Source organism: Telmatherina bonti, assembly GCF_933228915.1.
Source record: "Telmatherina bonti genome assembly, chromosome: 1".
Lineage (NCBI taxonomy): Eukaryota > Metazoa > Chordata > Actinopteri > Atheriniformes > Telmatherinidae > Telmatherina > Telmatherina bonti.
In genome coordinates, this window is record NC_136619.1 from 24,760,675 (window position 1) to 24,773,430 (window position 12,756).

A 12,756-nucleotide genomic window follows, 5' to 3' on the forward strand; every position below is an offset into this window, starting at 1 on the left:
TGTGACCCGGACGACGTGCAAAATTCAGATTCAGGAATTGGTTTGTTCTGCAATGAATGAAAACCAGTGTGATTAGGAATTTAGGCTGGTGCAAATGTGGCAAAACATACATTTAAATTAAGTTAATGACCTACATAAAATAAATAAATCAGATTTTTCATATAATCTGGAGGATTTACAGTGCAGTTGACATCCCAAATTATCTTGTGCTGCAGACTTCATGTTGTAGTGCAGGTCAAAGGAAATCATTTAAAAAGCCTAGAAGTCCACAATTAGGATTCTTTTGGGGATAAATCTAAAGAAGGTTTAAATAGTTGTCACCTTGTTTTGAATGAATATTAATATAAAATATTTAGCTTATAATATTAATGCTATGTGATGCTAACAAAGAGTGAACCACTGTTATGTTTATGCAGTTACTTGGAAATAATTTATTCTTCCTCTAATTCCTGGTAAATTTGTATATATTAAGTGGATGTCAGTACATACTGAATCTCATAAATTTGACCTTCATTACATTTTAAAACTCAGGAATTTTCCATTTCTGTTCCTTCCTCCTGTTTTAGCCAGAGATTGTTTTATTTTATCTTATTTTACCTGTAAGTTTTTCTATCTATCTATCTATCTATCTATCTATCTATCTATCTATCTATCTATCTATCTATCTATCTATCTATCTATCTATCTATCTATCTATCTATCTATCTATCTATCTATCTATCAAATGAATCTCTCTCTCTTTCTCTCTTCATATATGTATGTATATATATATATATATATATATATATATATATATATGTATATATGTGTGTGTGTAATTTTCAGATCAATTTTACTTTACTTGTATAGCACCACAACCACAAAGCCATCTCATGACCTTGTAAAGACAAAGTCAAATTCAATTACAATTCAACCCAGTTAACTGCAATCCAAACAAAATTCATTTTATTATCTACATTGATCCAATTTATGATAATTATATCTATATAGATATTATTTTTAGAAAGTAATTGTCTAAAGTGATCAATGGATTGCATGGATTTTTCTCTTCAACTGAATCGCCTTTCTTGAGCATGCACATCATTGTTCTATGCAGGACAGTAAAGCACAAAACAAGCATGGACGACCAAGATTTATCTTATAGTACTGGCATCTCATTCCACTACTACACTGCAGAAAAGTATGGTACAACTTCCGATTCACTTTAGGACTTCTCCTCTTCCTCATGATAGTTGCCCTTATTCTATCACGCTACAGCACCAATGCAATTAACCCTGAGAATGTTCATTAAAAAATTAGGTATGCCTCAAGTATTAATTGTCTAAAAATAGTTACATCCATTGTAAATAGATCACCTAAGGTCTGAACCTATCACTAATGATTTGATGATCCAGAGCCAATATGAGTGTTTCAGTGGTATTTGCAAAACTGTTTAAGATATTTTTTAGCTGAACTTGACTGACAGGTATTAATGTCTATATTTAAAGTATGATTTAATACGTATTAGCACCATTCCCTTTCATTTTATGTTTTAAATTCTGTTTGGGTGTGTGAAGGAAGTAGAGACCTTAAAGTTGCTCTGTAACAATCTAATCATTACTTAAAAAACAATTTTTAACAGGGATCATTCAAGGGTGTGTGATTGTTTGTTTAACACTACACAAATACTGTAGATTGGCATTAACTCTCTGATGCACGAATTAATAAAAAAAACAATGCCATATTTTTAAAGAAAAGTGTCCGTCATTTGGATTAAAGTGTACAGTGCGATATGGCGGAACATTAACAAACAGTCTGGATCTTTTACCAAAGCAGAATTCTTGGATCTTGGATCATTTGTAACATACACTCAGTCTTTTCCTCAGTTTCTGTTTGGAACCAGTGAAATATAAAAACTCTTTCTTTAATTTGAGTGCACTTTTGTCTTAATCTCCTATAATCAAAAAGCTGTAAAGTCTGTCTCCAACGAAAGGGCTGCGACAGTCTTGAAACATGTCAGCTCAAAATCCTTCAAGCCCTGACAATCTTCATAATCAACAAATCACATTCAACACAAGTAGGACCACAATATGCACAGTTTAAAGTAAAGTTTATTTCTATAGTATGCTTACAACAAACAACATTTCGCAAAGTGTTGCACAAACTATATTACTTGAAAATCCCCTTTACATCCAGATTGTGGCCATTTAAATAAATACTCTAACACAAAAACAAAAAACATTGTCATCTGTGGAACAGACAGGACTGAAAAAAACAACATTCCATCAATTTTGCAGGTCAATTCTGAATCATTGGATAGTGATATATCAATCAAACTCATCTGCCATTTTTCCCTCCCTCCCTCGTCCCCACTGCTCATGCCCCTCTTCTTGCATGAATCATGCACTCTCAGATGCTTGGAGCACTTGCAAAGGCAAAGAAGCAGAGCTTGGCTATATAAGCTAGCATATTACAGTGTACGCAAGCGTGCACGGCAACATTCCACTATGAGTGTCTTAATTTGTTAGTGCCCTGGAATGTAGTTTACACTTGCTGCAAACAACAGAAACATAATATGGCCAATGCTCTCCAAGAGAGCCAAGTCTTTAGAAGGGCTGGGACTTTATTTTAATGGGCACATCATGTGATCAATTAAATATGAGGAAAGACTAAGATCATACCACTGTTAAGAGAGACAGACCTCTTAAAAATGAAAGCGTAGTGGTGCAAACAAGCACACAAAGAGAGCCATAAACCATTATCAACTTACAAGTGTGTCAGAAAAAAATGGGGAAATTAGCAAATTCAAAATTACAGAATGTTCAAACTTTAGCCCTTATAGTCTTGATTTACTTGGTGTGGTTCTGTGTTCGATTGCTCGTTTGAAGGTTTGATTTAACTATTATATGTAACAAGATTTTTTCTAATGAAAATAAATTAAAGAAAATTAGCCTCTCACGATTATAAATTAAATGATCAAAACTAGCTTTGTAACAGATAGGCACAGCTTCAGCAACAAGCACACAGAGATTGGCTCAAGTACTGCTGCATGTTTAACCCTGTTTTTTTTAAAAATCTGGGTCACACATAGAAACCAGCCCTTTTCATTTGAAACTTTGTCTGTTTGAATGGAAACTGTAATGGTTTGGAGTTTTTGTTTAGTCCTTGGTTCTGGTTTTTGTGGTTTTCCTTACATTTTCTGTCTGACTTTGTTTCCTCTTCGTTAGTTCACCTGGTTTAACTTAGGTTATCCTTTCCACCTGTGTCTTAATGTGTTTCCTATGTACATCTACAACTTTATTTCTCTTCCATTTTGTCGGTTCATTGCAGTTGTCTTTCCTGTGTTAGTCTCCCTTGAGTTGGTTTTCCCAGTTGCAGAGTTCCTACTTCTTTAGCAGTCCTGAGTCTAGTGTTCCAACATTTTCAAAAAATCGCTGTTACGTGCATCCTGCCTGCCTCCTATCTGCATTTGGGTCCTCACCACCTTGAGACAGAGATGTCTTCTTTGTTGTGAGTCTTGGCTTTTTCTTCAGTAATTCTTGGTCTATTTTGTTTTTAATTACATGGGATGTGGGATACATTTTTTTTAAAGGTCCGATTTGTTAGAATTGTGCATCATGAATGCAAACCTGATCCAGAAGAATGTTGCAGACCCCAAATGTACCAATGTACCAAGTCTCCCATTGTACAGAGTCTTTTAGTGTGCTAGTAAAAATACACCCTCAATTAAATTTTAACTATGGATGATGACATGTGTTTGCAATTCTGTCTGTCAACAGGCATATTTTCCTTCAAAATTTCATTAAGCTAATTAAATTCTTATACTGTCTAAAGTATTTCTGTTGATAAGATTGCTGTTTATGCACTACAAACTAATTTATTTCCTGGAAAATAATAATGTGAAAAAATATACCAACAGATATTTTCAATTCAAGTAAAATAATCTTGTATTTAGTTTAGCCAAAAAACTAAAAAAAAAAACATTTTTGTCAGTTACTGCAGTATATTTTGCATTATAAACTTTTGCTTGTTCAGATGTCCTGACCCCTAAGTTATGACACAGCAAATACATATCCATCAAAAGTACAATGAAAACACTTGTTTTCATGGAAAACTGTGGACCATTTTTTACCCCCCACCCTCGAATGCAAACCTGTGTTGTTGCTAAACTTAAGGCGATATAGAGGACATTATGCCACTGTCTTTCATGCTACATAAAATAATGCAAATGTGTTTCCACCAGTAAGTTCATTTTCAGATTTGCTTTGAGTGTGAAAACACTTGATGTTGGTTAGTATTTTTTAATGTGAAAGTTTATTGTCAATTAAATACAAGAAAGTAAATTATCAAAAAAAAAAAAAAAAAAAAAAAAAAAGAATCAGAATTGCCAACTTATTTGGCCAAGAACATTGTAGTTAGTTCTTTCTCTAACTATACAGTCACTTTTGAACATTAGCCTCTTTTTTGTATAGATATTCTTAAGTGGCAACCACAGGTTACTGTGGATGGCTACAGTTAGCTCAACCACTGTTACCTACCTTGTATTCCTATACTTAATCCATGAACCACTCAGTGTCCAATGCGTTGAACTAAAGTCAGTTAATTGTGCAGAAAGGGGGTATAACAAGGCACCATTCTGCATTTTCACACTTTCAAGTTTGATTGGATGTTAGATAACTGGATAACAGGGAGTAGTGATAAGGTGTGATGTTGTAACTTTATTCTCTTTACCTCGGCTTGTTCTGATGCTGGATGGAGACAGTGGTAGAGGTGAATGTCCTGTAAGTGTGGAGTTAGTGAGGAATAGGATGTCAGACTTGATTAGTCGAGGCAATCTCTATCTCAGGAGGAATGTGGCCAGTAGTTTAAAAGCAATTTCTATTACCTGGCTTCATTTTATTAACTTCCGTACCATTACCAGACAGCTTCCCTTTGACAGTTGTTCGTCCTCTCTGTCTTGCGTTTCTTGTAAGAGATCCCTGCGGGAGCAGGATTTTAAACCCTCCCTTGTCTTGTTCTCTTTAATCAGCAGGGAAGTTGAATCAACCCTATCTAGTCTTGTGCCAAAAGTGTGAGGTGTATATCAGAGTTATAAGATGTGAGGGCTCTTACACAAACCTCCATCCAGACTGACACAGTCCAATTAAAATAACTTAATCCTTTGTGTATTTTTGATCAGCTGTAAGAAATTCCTGTAGCATCTGTAAGGTCCTCCTGAAGTTCAAAACAGGCCATGCATTGTTCGAAGTGTCACAATAGCTGCTGAGTTTTAAGTCAAATATATTGTACTGGGATAATCCTGTGGGAGCCAGGGAAGTGTGGTAAATAGCAACTGTGATGTCTATCTTCTTCATGACCCCAGACCACCACACTGATTTGATCTGCGGGGAGCATTTGTCCATGAATATGTTGGGCTTTTCTTTCAGCCCAAATGAAAAACAGGAGCATGAAGCTTGTGAGATACCCCTCTTCTGGACTGCCACTTGGGAACACAGTGAAATGGAGGAGGAGGTGAAAGGCCATGGTTCTTCTGCAGCATTTAATTATAAAGACTGGATGCTTTGTCCTCTGTTAAGTTGCTTCAGGCATTCTTTAATTGCCCAATTCACAATTTCTTTCAGCAGGCCCCTCTCTAAAGTTCATTAGTATTCATTTTGCAAAAGCATTTGAATGTAGATTTCAAGGATATTTTACTTTACTGTACTTAACATTCTTTTCCTAACTTGTGTACAATGACATGCATTTATAATGGTTTCCTTTCAACATTCCTCCTCCCATTCCAGACATTACATATGAAACCACTTAAGTTTACGGGATAAGATCAGCAATTGACTGGGCGGATTACTTCTCAATTCATTAAAACGCTTCAAGCACATGTATTGGAGAGTAACAAGAGAGAATAAGACATGGAAATTTGGTGAAAAAAAAGTGAATTTCAGAACCAGAGAGGCTGAAAGACCTGTGAAAATATGGTGACAAGGTCACCATATGTTCCCTTTCAAAGCTTTTCTATCTTTTTCAAAATTGTCTGAAGGATTTGGAGTTACTTAAATGAATATTTTTTTTTAGCACAGACTTTCCCTACTAGCATTCTGATTTAAATAGGTAAAAAAAAAAAACAGAGATACAGATGTGTTCACAAACTGAGATGCCAGTCCAACACTGCCTGTTTCAACCGGTTGTTTTGAATAAGTGGCTTAAAAAGAATTTTGTGATAATTTATGGATTCATTCAACAGTAAATGAAATCCATTGGTTGGGGGGGAGGAGGGTTGATTTGAGCCTTTGATAAATCAAAGTGTGTAATAGGCAATTAATTGTTACATTTCCTGAACCATATGATGGGATTACGTAATAATGCCTTGAAGAGAAAGCAGATTGCTTTTCTTGTGGTTCCTTCTCTGTCACAGGCCTTGAGGATTATATGCTGTGTTTAACCTTGTTACCAGCATTTAACAAAAGATATCTGACATTAACCACATCTGTAATGCTCATTGCTCATTAAAACAGTAATCACATGTTAAATGAAACAGATATAACGATTTTTCAAAGGCTGAGGGAAGGATTGAAATAGGAATTATATCGTCTGAAATAGAACTGAATGAATGCAAAGCTAATTCTGCTCCCTTCAGCAAAAGGCACGACATGGAGAGGTATGTAACTAGCAACACACAGACCTCTCTGTGTGAATGACAACATTTTTTAACACAGCAGAAGTTCTACCCCTCCAACCTTATCTGCTCTGCCAACTTTAAACACCAACACATTCTGCTCTGCAATATAATATTGGATTTATCTAGTTGCTGGGAATAGTTAAATCCTTCACGGCGCAAGCACTCTGTTGGTAGGATTACCTCAGTATTCGCCCACCGTTTCACTCCTTATTATAAAATTTTCTTCTCAACAGCTGAGTTTAAGGCCAGTGTTTTAATGTTCAGCTCTACCCAATCCCTAGCTTTTACACAGGATATAATATTTATATTGGTTAATCACTTAAGTATCACACTGAGCTCAAAATCCTCAGTGGTTGGTAAAAGGATTATGAGTGTGATGGTTGAAAGTCAGGTCACAAACATACTTTTCTGTTCTACTGCATGAAAAAGTTTCTTTTTTTAAATTTGCACTTTAAAGCAACCTTGGTTGATGGTTGCAGTCTGTTGGTTTTACCAGGTATATCTAGTAAAAATGGAAACAATCTTTTGTTCTCTGACCATGAGGTTCAAGTGCATTTTCCCACCTTTTTAATGTATTAAAAATATCTTATTGTTTAATGATGGTATATGAATGAAACGGCATGGAAACATTTAAATTTAATATACATGTCAGTTTTTCTCTTAACTGTTACATTTTATGTAGTATTTTACACAGCTCAACTCCCACTCCCATATCTATCATTTCGGAGTAAACTCTGCACTTGCTGTTTTAATGGTTGTTTTTTTTTTTTTTTTTTTTTTTACTTGTGCCCAATGCTGATACCTGAGGAAACCTACCTTTGATTGATTGTTGAGACCACTGATCTAATTTTGAGACCTCTGAATTTCCTCTCTGCCATCTTTCCTTTTTTGTAAGGAGTGGAATAAAACTAATTTCCTCGTGCCCCATGCAGGCCTTTAGTCTCCAAAGTGGTAAAGCACACTGAATAAATAAATAGATAAACCCAGGAAATGTGGCTTTCACAGTGGAACAGAGATTTTTATAGACAGGATTGATTCAATTTATCTTACTTGGAACAATGGGACGCCATAACTCAATAAGTGATAATGTGGTTGAAAATGCTTCTCACTGTGCCGCCATTAGGTGAAAAAATGTTACCATGGGAGTTTTAACATACAGGGATTACAAAGGCATAAGACTGGTCTGAAAAAATTAGAATCAAGGGAAAAATACATAAGAGATGTGGGTGGGCATCCTGGGTTATTGAGACCTGCTATAAGGGTGAGAGGGAAGCACAAGACTTCTGGGTTTGATGGAAACCAGTCATGCTTGAACCTAATGAACCACATTTAACCAGCACCGTCACTGTACACAGCCATTCTAACAACAGGCTTAGATGTCAGGAATGTTTTTCTCATTATCAGTGATATTTCTTTGAAAGTATGAATTTGACAATGGGTGTACAACAATCTGGCAGTTTGAAGTGTGAGATGTTGTCTGACTCAATAATAAATGTTTATCAAAAACAGATATGGCATTATCAACACAGTGTCAAGAAAGATAAACAAAAATTGTAAATGCAATCACTTCTGTTCTTAATTTGCTTTTTAAACTTAACCATTTAGTCTGATTACATGTAATTTACAGATCTTCAGAGGATTCATCTGCAGAAATGCCTTAGCTTAACTCATCTGGTTTATAGTATGGGTAAAATCTACTTAAAAATGAAGCAATGATTTTAAAATCTCATATTTAATGGACAATAAGACATAAAAATCACCTAAATTATTTTAAAGTTTCATGAAAAATATTAGCTGATTCAATTTTATGATTAATTTAGTTCTTATTAAACACGTAATTTTAGCCTGCCTGACATGTTTGGATGAAGGTCTTCCATCTTCATCAGAGGTCTGATGATGCATGCAATGTCTGAGACATTTTGTATCAGTTGATGGTAAAAGCTTTGAGCACAATCTTACTAGTCTTCTGCCCCCAATAGGTCCCACTGACCTGCCTCCGACTTTTTGTGTAGGCGGCTGACAAGTAAAAAGTTTTTCCATGAAAACTTGTCACTTATTCTGCATTCTGACAGACAGTGTTGTCCTGGAGATTTATTCAATAACATCCATTTTCAGTTAATTTCTTTCTGTGTGATTCTGGTTTCAGTTGAAATATATAGTTTCCTATTAGATTAATCATCTCATGTGCTTCTGAAAGTGGTTGACTTTGTATTCCTACAGGGGTGTGGGATGTCCTTTGTTGTGTTTCTGTGCAGTTGTAGCAGATTGTTTAAAGTCATTTGTTGGATTGCATTGTTTTCTACTGTATGGACCTGACGGAAAAGAAGTTTGTTATTTTTTATTTTTTTTTCTTGCAGCCTCGAGAACAAGAACTCAGTTCTTGCTTATTGTGGAGTATGTAACAAGCTTAAGTCTGGTGCCATCTCTATGCACAAAGGACACTGCTGAAGTGTTATATGTTCATGACCTTCAGCCCATCAGTGCCACTGCATTAAAAATAGGTATTTCTGCCAAGGAATGTTATTGCACAAGCAACGTAACACTTCCAGAAATCAATGTGTGTGAACATAGTTCTTTTTACCAACCAAGTGAAGGTTGAACTGTCATGTAAAGCAACCACATGTGAACATGATCCAGAATGCAGACTTTACAATAGGATGAGACAAAAAAAACCCTGTTTTTTGTGCAGAAAATAGTTTTAATTCTTTTTTAAATCATCTCCACTGTGTCTGGACTAAAGAAGAAAGGGGTGACCTGACTTATTTGATCTGATTTAAAAAGTCAACATCTCTGATGGTATGGGGGTGCATTAGTGTATATGTAAGTATAGCAACTCTTAAACCACATCAACAACCAAAAGAGAGATACAGGTTTTATAGCAACATGCTCCCATTCAGACATCTTTTTCAGGGAAGACCTCAGCAAGACATTGTGAAACTGCATATAGTTTCAGCCAACTACAGTGATGGAGGGCATAAAGCTAGTATAGAAAATGTAACAATGGATAAAAACAGTTGAATGCAAATAATTAATCTAAACAGGGAGCAATAAACCCAAGACAAGGTGAGAAAAAGTGTTATAAGCAAAAAATGCATCAAGAAACATCAAGGTAAGAGAAAGATGACTGACAACTTTTTATTATCTACACTGAACACTAGTCCGTACACTAGTTCATGCAGCCTTGTATAGAATAGATGATTATCTGGAGGGACACGAATGTACAGATGAACCATAATATCTGGTTTGTTCTCAGGCAGTCTTTTGAAATCTAAATCAGCACGAGTCAACATCATGCTGCAAGAAAAAAACAGTTTGATCTCCAAATGCTCCTTTCTTAAACTTAATTCAGCAAGGCTTGATAATCATTGACTCTGTGAAGAAAACAGGCTTTTAGGCTTAAATGAAGTATAGTTTTACTGTTTTAAAGATAATGTGTTCCCTCTTTACTATCCCATCCCCAAATCCCAGTTACTACCTTCACCCACCCATCTGCATCCTGGAAAACCCCTATTTGCTCCAGCCATGCTAGAAGCTGGCCACGTGACCTCATCTTCAGTCCCTCTTGTTGTTGTAAACATTTCACCACTCATTTGCTGAAATTTTACAGAGGTACATATCTAATTTGTTTCAGCATCAAACCAATGAGTCTAACTATTGTATTACTCAAAATGAATAAAAATAGTTTTTGTCCCTCTTAGCTTAGGGTCGTGCTGCAGGCATGTGGCAATGATAGCTGCACTGTGAAAGGCCAGAGTTTGGAAAGATAACCAGGACTCAATAATTGTATTTTTAACACCAGTGATGATTATTAGCTTGTTATCTGAGGCTACCAAAGTGATGGACTGGACTAGATTAGGATTTGTCCTGCCCACTGACTTTGATGGGCTTGACTGACAGACATAATCTATTCATGATGCACCTCAACACCACAATATAAAATAATCAATGACACATTTTAGAATATTTTTTATTATATATTAATTATTATATGAGACTCTTACTACTCCATACCCCAAAAGGCCCGCTGGCTTCCACTCCAACTCAGTCCATCCCTAACAAAGGTATCTCCCTCATGCATTAAAAGATCACATCTTATACACCCCAGTACCACTCATTTCACCACCAAACCCAATCCCCACCATTTTTCCCATCCCAACCCTTCCCCTCCATTCCCACTCTCCACTTCAACCAGATCACCCTGGAGGAGTCTGCCTGGATCAGAACCAGTGCTAACCGACCCTCCACCTGCTGCAAGGCAGCACCAATCACTGACCCACCAAAGCCCCACACCCAGGCCAGACACACAGCCGACCTCATGGCGTGCAGACCAGATCAGAATGAAAGTAAAGCTAAAATGATCAAATTAGTTTTCTTTCTTTTTTCTTTTTTTTTTTATAGAAAGCCAGACAACCAGGCTGAAGCTAGCATCCCTCTGGCTAGCTGTCGGATGCTCTCTCCACCAATGAAGTGGCATCTTGGACCTGAGGAGCATCATAATTGACTTTGCTGAGTGTAAGGCCTGTAAAATGAGCTTCTAATGAGTGAGTACAGAACTTTTTGTAATGAAAAGGAATTAGTGGAATTTAAATCCATGGCAACATACTTGTAAATTCATGTGATAAAAAAATGTGAGAACCATTCAAAAAAGAAAACCAATGGTTAAGATTGCTGTGTAAGAATAAATCTTGTACTGAGGACGTTCCTGGCTGAATTGTGTTCAGTTGTAGATATGGAACTTTGGCCACGCTGTTTGTGCTGCTAAAAGACTGGTTTGCAGAAGTAGTGTGTGTGTGTGGTCAGTAACCTGTAATGTATTGGAAACTGATAGGAGTTCTCTGCGTGTCTGTTCATGCAAGTATTCATTGCAAGCAGAAGTGTGAAATGACTTGGATCAATTTACAAAACTCAACAATAAAATGTTTTTGGTAAATATAAGTGAATGTTAATCTGGGAGCCATGATCTCACCTTTGGTGTTTCTCAAGGTTCGATTTTAGGCCCTATTCTTCTTCATATGCTGCCACTGGGTCATGTCATAGGGAGACACCTTCTCATTGTGATGCTGATGAGACACAGCTTTATATTCCTGATTCCCGATTGGGCGTGACCCGTCAAAGTCCTTTTAAATTGTATTTGAGATATTAAGTTATGAATGGCAGATTTTTTTTTCATAGCAAAACCAGGACAAAATTGAAGTACTTGCTATTGGTCCTGAGGCAAAGTAAGGCACAGTGGGACAAACTTTACTCTTCATGCTTTGGCCCTCAGTCCATGTTAAAAAGATATGTCAGATAAATGTAAAGTTGCTTATAAAAATTTTCTAATTAACCTTTGTCTAATGCTTTTCCATGTCTAAAAAAATAATTGTTTCCAATTTCTTAATGGAACAGTTGCCTATAATAGCAATTAATCTATGTGTTAATAACAAATTGTCTACCCTTTTTGGGAAACCCCTTTGGTCAAGATGGATGATAGAAAGGCTACCTTTAAAAAAAAAAAAAAATTTAGAGAAAGCTGTACAGATCATTTTGAGGTCTACATTTATGAGTGATATTATTTATTCACTAATCTTAATTTATGCAGGTAATCCTATGGAGACACACAATCTCATTTGCAAGAGGGACCTCTTTTACCTAACATGCTTGTCTTTGGACACATATTTAAACAGGTGGGTAAGAACATAGGGTCTTTGCCCATATATCAAAGGAGGCTGATGTTATCAGGGTTCATATTTGGTGGTAATCTATTATTTTCCTGTAATTTTTTATATTATCTTATGAAATGTTGGTGCCAGTGTATTCCAAAATTCTTAATAGATTTCCACAGGAAAACCATAAAGGTTGGAGCTTTTTTTTTTTTTTTTCTGGGCATGTGCTGGATGTCTTCATGAAGTCCTATAAATCATCCATTGAGAAAGCAACACATACAGTCCACTGGGTGTGTTTGTAAAACAAGAGTGTCCCTCTATGACATTAGTTTTTAAAAGAATATTGCCCTAATGCTAGTAAAAAAAGATTTTTTGAAAAGTGGTTGTTGGACTTCTTCTTGCTCTTAACAGCCATGCAGTATTTCATGTTCCCATCTGTGTGTCTGTGTATGTTCGTGT

The 12,756-nt window shown here is 36.1% G+C and overlaps 1 protein-coding gene across 1 annotated transcript in view; it reads right to left on the reverse strand.

The window, feature by feature from the left end:
- Positions 1–10,969, reverse strand: part of hnf4b (hepatic nuclear factor 4, beta) — a gene marked incomplete at both ends in the record, with an annotated part of 56,386 nt that extends 45,417 nt beyond the window's left edge. The window contains one exon of the mRNA XM_079263160.1: positions 10,792–10,969. Coding sequence (XP_079119286.1) covers positions 10,792–10,969 — 178 coding nt within the window. The remainder of the gene's footprint in view (positions 1–10,791) is intronic.
- Between the last annotated feature and the right edge of the window lie 1,787 nt (positions 10,970–12,756).